Source organism: Protopterus annectens, chromosome 7.part1 (genome assembly GCF_019279795.1).
Source record: "Protopterus annectens isolate FY-2018-M chromosome 7.part1, PAN1.0, whole genome shotgun sequence".
In the NCBI taxonomy this organism is placed as follows: domain Eukaryota; kingdom Metazoa; phylum Chordata; order Ceratodontiformes; family Protopteridae; genus Protopterus; species Protopterus annectens.
This window is the reverse complement of record NC_056740.1, coordinates 182,643,617-182,657,836: the sequence shown is the minus strand read 5'-3', so window position 1 is coordinate 182,657,836 and position 14,220 is coordinate 182,643,617. Positions and strand designations below refer to the sequence as shown.

The following is a 14,220-nucleotide window of genomic DNA, read 5'->3' as shown; positions in this document are numbered from 1 at the left end:
ATGGATTCTTACGCTGGTTTCAATGTGTAAATAAATTAAATGTTTTAGATATACATATGATAAAAAATGCTTACAATATTCCAACACAGGACTGGCTAAACTTACAAAGCATTCTAATGTACACTCAAGATTTATGCCGATTAATTAATAATTCCTCATTTAAAGACATTCCAAATCTAATAAGTTTTCTGTATGAATTTATATATAACAGTTGTGAAAAGAAAAATTCCATTTCAAATCTGTATAAAGAGTTAATAACATATAAAACAATTCCCAAACCATCATACTGGCAGTTCTTAACAAAAGGTCAGTCATTGCAATTAACAGAAAAAAATAAAACTAACATCTTACTATCAGTTAATTACACCTCTAACACACAGTACTGGAAAATATTTAACTGGAAATACTTACATAAAGCATTTTTAACACCAGATAGAATTAAAAAGATCAGTACTACTACAAATGTTTTTTGCTGGAGGTGTGAAAAGTCAAATAAAGCAGACTGGATTCATATTTTTTATGAATGTAATAAAATTAAATCATATTGGAATGGAATCAATAATTTTTTACAACTTTATTTAATGAATCCTTTACCTTAACTAAAGTATTGATAATTCTAAATGTAAATGAAGGTCCCTACCTGAATAAGACAAATATGTATTTGTTATGCTCAATACTTTCTATATCTAGGAAATGCGTAACCAGAAGGTGGAATTCAAATACACCTCAAACCTTGGAAGAATTCTACACTTTACTGAAGACAACTGCACTCATGGAAATAAAAACCAAAGAACTACGAATCTATCCCAGGCCATTGTAAATAATCCTTGGAAGAAAGTTATATCTTTGTTGGACACTCTGCAATAATCAATATTGTATCTCTGATAACTGATCTGTTAATTCTATATTTAATAACATATAGTGTATATAATTGAAAGTCAGGATATTGTAAATATTGTATATAGTTGTTTAAAATGATATTTAAAAATATTATGTAAATGTTATTTTGACTGAAAATAAAAAAAAAATATTTTAGAAAGAATCCACACCCAGTTGGAAGAGAAATCCAACATTCCATACTTAGTGTTAGTAGCTGAGGTATACAACTAGACAAAATCTGATGTTTTTCTCAAACAGAGGAATTATGAGGCAAAAGCTTCTGTCTGTTGGGTTAGATGTTGAAATTTCTCCAAAACTAACCATTTGAAGTGAACCCACAATAGATTAATGAGGACTTTGATGAATTCCAACATAAAATTCATGCCTTTACCTGCTGGATGACAGCATAAAAGATACATGCTGTTTAAGTCTACTTGAAAGGCATACTCATCAGAGCTCATCTTCTCATCTTTATCTAGGATTACAATGGTTTCATGTATGGTTCCACTAACCTGTATGTCCCTCTCTAGTGTGGTAAATCAGTAACTACGGTATCAATATTGGGGGGTGCAGTTATCATCAAGCCCTGGCTCAGTAAACCAAATCTGAAATCAAGGATTAATGGATTCATAACACCACACTAGAAAGAGTCATGTAGTCTGAAGAACAATATATCTGAATGGTAGCTGGAAGACTGAAATATTGAAATAGGTCCAATAGGATCAGAGCTCTACTATGGTTAACAAATTAAAAATAAAATAAAAAAACTAGACATCAGATAGATTGAGCTGAATCAGGACATAGTGTTGCTCAACCAAGTTTTATCACAAAGCATGTGTTAGACACCACTTCTGGGAAAGGGACACCTGACCCAAAACTGTCACACATTTCTAGTGAACAGTCATGAAAGACACCCCTGCACCCCCTTAAACACTAAAATACCCTTAAATCTATAATTCTGATAAATATCAAAAGACAAATGTTTCTGTGTGCAAGGATGTAGACACTGCAGGAGGTCCAGTAGGAAGTCACTAATGGTTTGCCTCTACAAACAAATGAAGAGTTAGGTGAACACTCTGATGAATTAAATATAAAGCAGTGTCAGTGGCTCAGAAGGTAGCACACTTGTCTTTGTTGCTGGAAAATATAAGGCTGTGAGTTCTATTCTCACATTAGGTACTTGGATTAATTCTCACTATTGACATTGCACTGCAGCATAACTGGATGCCGCACTTTTGAGTGTGCTGTCCTTTCGATGAGTTGTTAAATGGAGGTCCCGTCTGCCTGACTTGGTGGTAGCTCAGGTGATGTAAAAGATCCTACGGCACGTCTTGAATAAAAGAGTAGGGGGGGGTACCACATTTCCCTGGCCACATTTTCACTAATCAGTATGAATACCACCTCAAGTCTCTACTGGCCATTCCAGGGGAAATTTGAAAGAGGTGTCTCTATCTACATTAGCAACTAAGTTGGTTAAAAGGACAATGCCCTGTAGTTTATCCATGTGCAAATCACCATGGACAAAATCCCATACTACATCCTATCAAGCTACAGGCCACACTCTCAAGTCCTAAGAATTCCATAGCTTATACCTAGATCTACTGAAGACTCTCACCATCAAACCAAATACCCCATTCATGGATTCTTTAACTATCCCTCTATAGACTGGGAAACATACACTGCCTCATACTGACAGGCACAATGATTCCTGGACTTTATTAACACAAATATCCTTGACAATATAGTATGCGCTCTCTCCAGAGTTTCAAATATACTGGGCCTGGTACTCATCAATATGGGATAGCTCTGCTCAGACCACAAAACTGTCTCCATCAAAATAAAAATCAACTTGGTAACCCCAACAAACCTGTAACAGTTAGGAGCTGTTCCAAAGCAAACTACATCATATTAAGCGACAGTTTGTTAAAATTCAATGCCTCTGTTAAAACTGAGATAACAACTGATGCGGAATAGTTCACAGAGACCCTGTACAGCTATGTAAATGGCTGTTTAGAGGCTGCTGTACTTACTATAAATAAGCTCAAACAAACCACACTGGTAGAATCCTAACCTTAACAGGGTATATAAAAAAGGGAAAAAGTAATGGCTAAAATCAGGAAGAGAAACTCCCATGATAAGAACTCTTTAATTAAACTAAACAAGAAATTAAGAGGATTAATTACATCCAACAAGGCCAGTTATGAGATCAATGTATCCCCAAAAGCTAAAGACAACCACAAGACCTTCTGCAGGTACGTTAGTAACCTCAAAGGCAGCACACAGCAGTGTGCCAACCTGGAGTTCAATGGTGCCACAAACAAATAGTAGAAACTAAAACTATGAAAACAAAAATAGCCAAGGCTTATGGTACAAACAGGCGTTTTATTACAGTAAGTGCTTTCATGGGTGTAAATGCCCTCACTTCTTCAGACTGTTTTACAACAATGAAACAAAACATTTAAATAGTTTTGAATTTGAGCACATGATGGTCAGATGATTAAAAAGTCCAGTAGGACTTAAGAGACAATCAAACAACCATAAGTCAATAATCACAAAAAACATAAAAGAAATATACAAGAATAAATATATGATATATAAAAGTGCATTTAAAAAAATACATTTAAAAATACAGTTGAGACTAAAACATACAAAAAAGTACACAAATGATATGCAACTAGTTAATGCTGAATGCATAACCATAGGATAAAAAATATATAAAGATTCTATCTCCTCAGATTCTTTAACTTCAAGATGCAGGCTATAGAGCAAGCATCATTCAATCCAGGGTATTCAAAGGCATCCAATCTAAGCTGCCAATATAGCTCACGTTGCTCTAACCATGGGGAAAATGGTCCCGCCCTCACATCAGTCCTAATCTGGTCAATAACCCTGAAGGAAAATGTATGGCTGGGATTACTAAGGGCATGTTTTGCTAAAGCATTCTCTGACTTCTGGTTCCTAATGCCATACTGATGTTCATAAATTTGTTGCTTAAGCTTCCTATCAGTCTTACCTATATAGAACCCTTAACAGGAATTACATTTGGCTAAATATACACATCCCTTGGAATTGCAATGGTGCCACATTCACTGAACAGAGTGAATCTGTGGCTGACTAGTTCTGCTCAAACTTTACCCTCCACTCCCCCTCTGCTTTTCTCCATGAAATACTAACACAACCCCAAAACTATTGGCAGGAAACAGGCCTCAAACGGCTCTGACAATATCTAGGGATACCTCCTAAATAGCTTGAAACATGACCTATCAGGATTATTTCAGTCACTTTTCAACTATAGCCTCAGTACAGGCTTTGCACCATGAGAATGGAGGACTGCAATGATTATCCCACTTCACAAGGGTGGACCATAAACTGACCCAAGAAATTACGGACCCATAAGTCTGACCATTCTAATGTGCAAAGCCATAGGTTCATAGGTTCATAGATTAGTAGACAAATTATCATGTAAATGATCAACAAAGACATAGGTAACCTTCACACACCCAACACAATTTGGTTTTGTCAAGGGGAAGGTCATGCCTACTAAACCTGGTGGACTTGTTTGAGAAGATCACTAATACAAAATATGAGTGTAAAATAGTGCATACCACCTACCTCGATATGGCTAAGGTCTTCAATACAATGCCCCATTCTGGTATAGTTGACAAACTCGCCTAACTAGGCAAAAACCCTGTATAACTTAGTGGATTGCCAGCTGGCTCACAGACAGGATCCAAGAAGTCAGAATTGGTGAGACCATCCCCACTAAGAGACAGGTCAGCAGCGGGTTATTTCAGGCTCTACTTTTTGGAGGTCAAGACTAATGTTAATGGCCTTTGGCTGACCAAGTTTGTGGATGACTGCTAATTGGAAGCTGTCATACATCCTCCCCATGATAAAAACATCTTACAAGAGGGTCTAACATAGACCAATGATGAATTCCAAAATTATGGAGGCATTATAGTGCCCTTTGGGAAAATGGCCACCCAGGATAATTACTCTGTCGATAAGATGACACTGAGAGTTGACCCAGCAGTCAGGAATATGGGAGAGTATGTAAACAGTAATCTGGCCTTTGACCAACATGTGGCCAAAGTAATACGAAAATCATCCTGTGTTACCCAACATAAAACTAAGAACATGCCATCAAAGTCCAAGGAAGTCACAGTGCAACTTTCTTCAGCCCTTATCCAACACATTATTGAGTATAATATACCTTACCATACATATAAATAGTTGGAAAGCCCACAAAGGATCTTTACCAGGATAATCTTGGGTATAAACACACTGTCCTATACAGACTGCCTTAAAGTGCTTTCTCTGTACTTGGCCTCCTACAGGATACTGAGAGGCAATCTATGCTTGACATACAAGGCATCATTGGATCCAGCTCTGATGGATCTTTTGCACATCTGCAAAACAGACAGCATCAAAACCATTGGATCCAAGGATTTAAATGTTACTTGCATGAGTTACTCTTTAAATATTTGAAAAAGTAGAATAGTATTAAGCATTTCTTCGGGGTCAGCAATGAACTTGTATACAGTAAATCACAAAGAATGTATAATCCAGAAGCGCAAAAGAGCAAACACTATACTATCCATTGGAAAAAGCAGTCTGGGGTATCACACGTAAATACTTTAATAAAAAATATGATTTAGCACTTTCATCAACCAAACTGTTGCCTTCATCAGAATACAAGGTTAATGCAATACAACCCTTAAATATCTTTACTTTTTGGCACCAATACATAATTGGTCACAACAAAAAAAGCTTCTATGCATCTAAACATAACAGAAAAATAAAAAATGCATAATACATGATAAAAACCTACTCTACGCATTGAATACAATAATATCAAATTAAAATTCATACAGTTCTTATTGTATATACAATCAATGCCCTTCTAAAATCCCTAATTTAACAACATGCCACTAATACAGGCTTAATAGGTATGCTATTATTCAAACCAGGTTAAGTAGTAGCGTCAAGTAACAACTGCCACTTGACTTCTTTCTCCCCTAATAAAGCCTTAGTGTTACCTCCCCTCGGGTTACTATATACCTGCTCCAATAAGGCAAACTTAAAATTATGATTCAAGCTCTTTAGTCTATACCAAATTCCTAATTGCACCACCACCATTTGGTGGAGACTAAAGATCTTGAATGGATTATTAGGATGCGTGCTAACATGGGCAAAGGCCTAAATGATAAAATTTGTATTAAACTGGTTTTGGTTAATAAGCAACTATGCAGATAAAGTATCTGTATATGTACTTTTATGTATTTGTATTCATTTTATTGATTTATTAATTAATATTATGTCTCTATCTAGTGATTTTCCTTTAAATCAGTGGCTATCAGGCTAATTGTTTATTGGGAACTAACACTGATAGGCTGTTGCTATTTTTAAAAATCTTTGTGGAGTTTATCGAGTTGTCTGATGAAGTAGCTCTGGCTATGAAAGTGCTCACCATTTTTGTACTGTAGATTAAACTTTGGAGTTTTATTTGATACTATCTGCTGTGGTCTGGTGTTTCCTATATTTTTCTGCATATACTATTTGTTTGGGGACCCAGTCTGCTCATACCACTTTGCATTTTTTATTTGTTATATTTGAAAATAATTTTGTGCAGACTGTAAACAAAGATGCTATCAGGATGCTATAAATACAAAATACAGCATTCCTTATATTACTAAACTTGTCATAATTGTTGACACAGAGAAATGTAAAAACTCAGGTTCATGGGAGCAGACAATATAGTCAGTGGTGTCCTATGTAGAATGAAAAGATATGAAACTAAACCCGTCTGTCATGTTAAACAAAATAAAATAATAGTATGTTGACATGTCCCTGGTCTGTGACAATAGACTCTATTGGTACCAGATTACAAATGGGAGAGGGGCTCTGAAGACCATCAGACATTTTAGACCCATCAACATAACCAGCATTGTATGTAAAATTGGGGATCTGACAGGTGAATAAAGCCAATGGGAGTGACTCCATTGAAATGAATTGCAGTGGAAATTGCTTTCTCTTGTATTTACTGTTGTGTAACCTTAGAGTGACTATGGGATATGGGGCAGTCCTTCCACATGAGGGCTTCAGAAAGCTTTGTTTATAGTTTGCTGAAAGTGGTTTTCAGTGTTAGAGCTGTGACACACTGGGATTTACTGAAATCACTGCCGATGAGTTTACATGATTCCATTAAATCACAATGAGATCCAAAGTGAAACGTATCCAGAATAACACAGAAAACAAACTTTTGTTAGATATGGATCAGTATAGATTTGTTGAGGAGTGATATTGTCTTTTGGATTTTATGCCATTTTTTGAAGAGATAACAACATTATTGGATGAAGGACTGACATTTTACACTGCTTGTTTTGACCTTGCTATAGCATTCAACACTGTATCACATAATGGAGTAATTGAGAGATTGAATGTAATATGTGTCAACTCATATATAATTTAAGGGGCAAAACAGTGGTTAAGCAACAGAACAAAATAGTTTGTGTGGGGTTCATCCCAAAAAGGTTATCAGCAGTTTTCCAGACTGATCTATTTTGCGTCCACATTTTAGGCTACCTTTCTCTCATTATAAACACTGGAAATGTATTGTATCTGGATACCAAGGAATGTTTATGATTGCAAAGTGAGTTACTGCAATAAAATATGCTAAGGTTCTCTAACATGGTCTAAAAAATACATACCTGGTGCTGTAGTAATGACATTAGTTTTACCATCATGAGACTTGGCAAAAAAGGAAATAATTATAACTACAAAAAAGGTAGCTCTAGACCAAAATCAAGCTCTAGACCAAAATTAAGCTTTCCCCTTTCTGTATCTGTCAATTCAGAAAGGCGTATGCTGCTGTTTATCTAGTCTGAAACGGCCAACTGATCACTAAAGAGCGATCACTGTACCATTTTACAGGTCACAACAAACCACCTGTTGAAAAGGTATGATTTTGTACTATAAAAATTATTGTGGTGGAAAACTATTTAGAAATACTTCAGCAGTTATCATTTATATTATGTTTCTTATAAGTTAGTTAGAGATGGCCTCAGCTTAATCTGCCATGGAATATCTGGTCATGTCCTACTTGAAATACTATGGGTAGAATGCACCATTAGGGATGTGATCTCAGATTATGGAACCAGACAGTAAAATAAATATCAATCATAGGAAAAAAATGAGAAATACATTATAGAATAAACTTTGCATTAAATTCAGGACAAGTCCATCATTACGTCCTTCACAAATAATTATAATACTAACAGTGGAAGAAGAAAATATCAGAATGGCATTATGGCAATCAGGCTGTTTTATTAATACAAATCAATGATTCTTTTCAAATGGAATTTTAATCACAATGGGAAATTCTGCGCAGAAACCCTGTGCAGCTGTTTTTTTTTCATGCTGCAGTTAATTTGAAGTTTTTTGGTATTAATATTGTTGAATACATTCATCAGACATCTTCATTTGCTTTGGACAGGTTATGCATGCAAATATACACACACACACACACACATATATATATATATATATATATATATATATATATATATATATATATATATAGGTCTATGTCAGATGATTGACTTTTTTTAGAAAATATTGAAAAGATCATAAGATCGAGTTTCTGAAAACTCGAACATCAAAAAAAAAAATCTACATTTTTATGTTTTTGCAGGGTGGCTAGCCCCTCTGCAACCCCCACACCCCCTTAAAATTATATATACTAACTCCAAGATCGCACAAAAGTGAGGAAAAGGCTAAATGTCCTGATCCTTACTGTACCACAATCTCCATTGTAAAGCTTCAAGTTTTCAAAAACTTGATCATATGGTCTCGACCATATGGAGTTTGAGGTTCTAAAAACTCAATCAAGTGCTAGTGACCTATATATATATATATATATATATATATATATATATATATATATATATATATATACACACACATATATATATATATATATATTATATATATTATATATATATATATAGATATGTATATATATAGATATGTATATATAGATATATATTGGGATTATGTCTAGTTGTAGAAATGTTACTGTTCCCTTTACTCAGATCTCATTAGGCTAGTCACTGAATATAATAGCCCCTTTGGCCTTAATCTGTCCAGGCACATGCAAGAACTGGAATGCCCACAGTGATCCCTTGTAAAAGTATACATGGACCGACTTAAAACCCTGTCGCTGTACTCATTATCCTACAGGCTGCTAAGAGTTGACCCATGTCTGGCATGCAAGGCATCTTTCAACCCATTAATGATGGATTTACTAAACATCAACAAGTCAAATGGTATCAGAAATACTCAGTCTAGGGATCTAAATCTCTTCTGCAACATCCACAGAATAGTTCATCGGTTCATAAATTAGTACTAGGCTAACTGACCTTGCGAGCCATTTTAAGCCTAGCCAATTATCCCTTATGAGACTCAAACCCTGCACATTGTGTTTATAATGGACTGTTATATCTCACACTGCTGCTGCTGCTGTGACTCACCATCCATATAAAATAAAGTACACCCCTGTCCATATTTAAGTGTAACTTAGATCTATGGATGGGAAACAGAAAACTTACCCCAGCACTGCCCCCTCTACTACTAATAGGTTCATAGGTTCATAGGTTGGTATTAGGCTATCGGCCCTAAGGCCTATACAAGCCTAGCCATAACAACTCCCTGGATATTTCTTCCCACAATATTTACTTATTTAATGGACAGAGGCAGCTCCTAAATGCTTTATCCCATGTGTGGGTCCCCTCAAATTATCTATAGTATGATCCCAGTTATTCTTATTAGGGGTAATTTATAATTATCTACCATGGAATCGGTACTGCCAATCTAAAACCAAAAAGGATAGGTTACTTCAGTCACAAAAAAGGTAAAATAGCTAACTTACTATTTACCTACGAATCTATGAACATGTGCACTTTATAATGTGATGAATTAATCGTTATATAGTTACATAGTTAATGCTATGCTGTCAGTGGGCTTTTACTGTAATATCCTGAACGTGAAACTTGAATTTATGACAATGTGCATGTTGTTTTTTTGTTTTTGTTTATCAGAGCAAATAATACTTTTTGCAAATCTAGTAGAAGAAATTTATACCAGGGAGACATAGACTACTATTTTAAAAATGAAGCTATTATCATCTGTGATCATTTTATTGCAGACTTGGGAAAGGTTGAGGACAAAATGTTGTCAGAGGCCATTTTAACTGAGATCAAGAGACTCTACTATGCCAAATAATTTCTAAAATTTTATTATACTGTGGAACTTGAGTTGCACTAATTCTCCCACTCTCATTCAAACAAACTGTCACTTGCAATGTATACTTACTATAACAGGTAGCTGACTCTGGTCTGTGTTCAGTGAGTCATTTACCGTGCAGTGAATCTCTTTATCTTTAACAATCACAATTTGACAAGGAAAGGGACCCGTCTTCACTTTATATTCTTCTTGACTTAGTTCTAAATCATCAGGCTCTTTCTAAGATAAAACAAAAGCTAGTGTTAGTCACACAGCTCAAACTAAAATAAGACAAAATGTGAAACAGAAAATGTGACTAGTATAAAGAACAATTTAACAGGCTGCAGATATCAAAAGAAAACATGCAACATTTAAAGGACACCACAGAGACCTTGTTCCCATCCATGGCAAGAGATGTACAATGTTCTCCCTACTGTGAAAGTACCTTCTTCCACTCTGAGTGCTAGAGCTGGGTAAATATGTAGAAATTGAATGCTGCATGGACCGTGTCCATATACAAATGAATATACTAATCTCCTTCACTTGGCTTACAAGATTACCCACATCAAGGTAACTACTTATGGCTTCTTGTTTAAAATCTAGAGTTTTAATATGCCAAATTTGTATGTAATGTTACCTTGTGGTGGGCAAAAAAAATTAAATGCACACTAAATTTAATTGGAGTGTTTACAAAGGGAACTGCAATCTGAAAACAAAACAAAAAAAGAAAACAAATAATAATAATTATGGGGTTTAGTAGCAGACAAATTTGTTACTGTACCTCAAAAGCCAGGTAATCAATGGTTAGCTCTGCATATCTGATTGATCAATCAGTTCAGTCAAAAATGTAATTTTATACAGAAGGCAAATTTCCATGCAGTGTCTATGAATGAGGGGCTTACCCCCCAATACCCACAACCTTAAGTAGCAACGTGAGTCATTGCACTACAAAGGAAAGTGAATTCATTTAGCATAAGCAATGACTATGGATCAGTGGTGTAGTAATTGGGTAAAAGAATAATACTGAATGAGTCTGCTAATTAATAGGAGGAACTTCTCAGACTGGGTTTCAAAGATATACTTAGACTGAAGTCTAGTCCTTCTAGTGACTGACTATTACTGGCATTGACAGAGAAATATCAGTTGCAGAAGGGGCATTCTTCACCCACTCTGCTTCTTTTCCATCTAATACAATCCAATAGCACAGAAAGAAAATTATACCATAATCTAAAAAAATAAATAAAAAATAAAAAATAAAATAATAATAATAGTAACAGTTACCCCTGGCATTTGGGAGGGTGAACTTGTTTTCCCACTGTAACTCCCCTGGTATTTGGAGTTAAATGCATACCTGTGTAACACACATATTTTGTTCCAGGCACTTCATGTTAGTAGATAGTCTTGATTAATGAGTAATGTGACAAATTAATGGCAGCAAAAGACATAGAAAAATGCTTAAGTCAACATTCATTGCAGGATGCTCTTACCTTTCACTTTCTATGAATAACACATTTTCATTATTAAGTTAATTTAAAAGTATAGATAATGGACCAGATTAGTGCAGTGTGTATACTCTACATGGAGAAATCCCTGTAAGAGTAGCTGTGACCTGTTCTCCAGTGTGTGTGAGTGTGTGTGTGGGGGGGCTACACCTGTACCTCATCAAAAGAGATAAACGCATTATGAAAAGTCACTGGTTATTTAGGGGGGAGGGGTGATTGTGTTTAGTCATTAATGCCCTGCTTGATCGTTTATGATTTGTTTTGCAGTATTTAACCTACAAAATAAAATGGGTAAACACTAGTGGTAATGTAGGAATTATGGCAAATACCAGTCTGGCAAGATATAGGACAAATTTTTGACACTGTTCTTTCAGAGAGATGGGAACAGCTATCTTCATACCCGTGACAATATACTTGTCTAAACAATTTTAAAGAGTATTTATAGTTACATGGGAAACAAAATATTCAAACAAAGCATAATATTTGGAATAATCATCATACACCTTAAACTTTATCTGTCATCAGTAACCTGTGTATAAGCTGTTATCTTAAACTATGTCATAAATATCTGTAATGCCAAAGTGTTACCAATAAGCACATGAAAAGCCCACAGTGGCAGTGGGTGAAAGCACTTAACAACTTTAAATCTCTATTTTATGCTTTTTGGAATAAATTCTCCATTTTTACATTACCGAGGAGGCTTTTCTTGCGCTTATTGGTGACACCTTGGCATTACAGATATCTGTCGGATTTCCATTTAGTGTGCATTATGTCATAAAGATCCTTGATCATTAGCTTGCAAACTTTCCATGTGTTCTTTAATAATTTTATAGAAAAAGTAATAAAAATGTCTTCAGAAAACATTCACAATATATATAGTCTGCTGAGATTGCTTTACAATAGAGAATTCCCTGAAGCTGGTTTATAATTAAAAGCACCCCATGGCACTTGAACAACGTACGTGTATGAGAAGTGCTAGTGGGTCTCCTCGGTAGTGCTTGATCCACTTCTCTTTCTTGGCTGCAAAGAACTGTGGATCATGATGGTATTCCAAACCAAATGTCTTATATGTATAGGCATCCTTCCGATAGACAACTGGTCTTTGGTCAAAACTGGTATCAGCTTCATAAAGGACACCATTGATATAGAAGTCCACAACTGCTGGCTCGTGTGCTGTGACATCAGAGGCTGCTGGAGAAGGACATGTGATTTGTGTATTACTCTGAACCATGCAGTTCTGGAAAGACAGACACAGCAATTCTTTAATATAAGTAAAATAAGGGAAAATCACTTTTTTAAAGTTTTAATTTACACAGACATACCGTTATTTCTTTACCAAAATTCTGGACAACCATAGAGACTTGCTGAACAAGTTCAAACTGCTTTCCTTCCACTGTAATGATTCTTCCACCACTAAGAAAAAAAAAAACAATTTTTTTATTGATGCAGAAATTATAAAAATTCAGCATATCTCTTGACCTTCCGAGTGTACACACAATATTTTCCTTTTTGCTTGTACTTTTTTAACATTTTTAGTATGTTTGTCCCTATTCTTACAGACACTTAACTCGAAGCTTTTTAAACACACATCTAACTCTTCAGTCATACTATTTATCATTTTTAACTCTGAAGAAGCTCGGTAATAACCGAGCGAAAGCGCTTGGTCTATTGTTGGTCTATTGTTGGTTGTTCATTGGTGTAATTTAGACTACGTACCAATAAAGGTGTTGTTTTTAACCTATTTGGTTTGAAAGTACACACCTTGGAGATTCGGGTCCTGTGGCCTTGGATTTTGGTGGTTCATACTATTTATCATGATATTTGAAAGTTCAGACACTTTGTATTCATCTTCTAAATCTTTACCAAGTGTCAGGCTTCTCATAAAAAATTACCTCTAACATGATCATTTTTAATTCTGCACACATACTTCCTTCTTAAATCAGTGAATCATCCAAGTTACCAAACTCCGTCTTATGCTCTGTGTTTTAAAGTCAATCATTGACTCACAGACCTCTTCATTTCTTGTAAAAAAATGCTTTTTATACTGTTTATTCTTCTTTTCTCATGATAACCATGAAACTTATCTTTTAAGTTAGAAAACTCTGTCTCTCTCTTCCTCCTTAAAGTTAAACATGTTAAGTACATACTTGCTTCCTTATCTGTGAAATAAAGGAATACCACACATTGTGACACCATATTTTCTTAGTTTTTTCAGTAGTACCAGTCTCAATGCGGTAAAGTTTGCATTTTGAATCTAGGGCTTCCATTAAATTTTAATGACATGGTGGTTATAGTGGAGACATGAACCAATTTTAAAAGAAATGGAGCTGAAAAATTGGCAGTTCAGTGGAAAATGAGAATCCATTTGCTTATCTCTAACTACCTGATTATCTAACCTGCAATCAATAACTCAGGGCTCACAAACTTATACACAAACCAAAGGTTTGTTCCACTCTAAACAATTCCCTACAGCTCGGATCTTCACACAGAGATCCCTGTACCTCCAACAAATTCTTAGTCAATGTTATGAATTCTAACAACTTTGAAGGAAACACTT

At 35.2% G+C, this 14,220-nt stretch overlaps 1 protein-coding gene across 2 annotated transcripts in view; it reads right to left on the bottom strand.

Moving 5' to 3' along the window:
- The window catches only part of PLXND1 (plexin D1), an 817,829-nt gene that overhangs the window by 219,263 nt on the left and 584,346 nt on the right, over window positions 1–14,220 (bottom strand). For both annotated transcript variants that reach the window (XM_044078628.1, XM_044078629.1), the window contains exons 17-19: window positions 12,986–13,076; window positions 12,625–12,900; window positions 10,252–10,401 (exon numbers count right to left, since the gene is read on the bottom strand). In XM_044078628.1, the coding sequence (XP_043934563.1) occupies window positions 10,252–10,401; window positions 12,625–12,900; window positions 12,986–13,076 (517 nt within the window). The remainder of the gene's footprint in view (window positions 1–10,251; window positions 10,402–12,624; window positions 12,901–12,985; window positions 13,077–14,220) is intronic.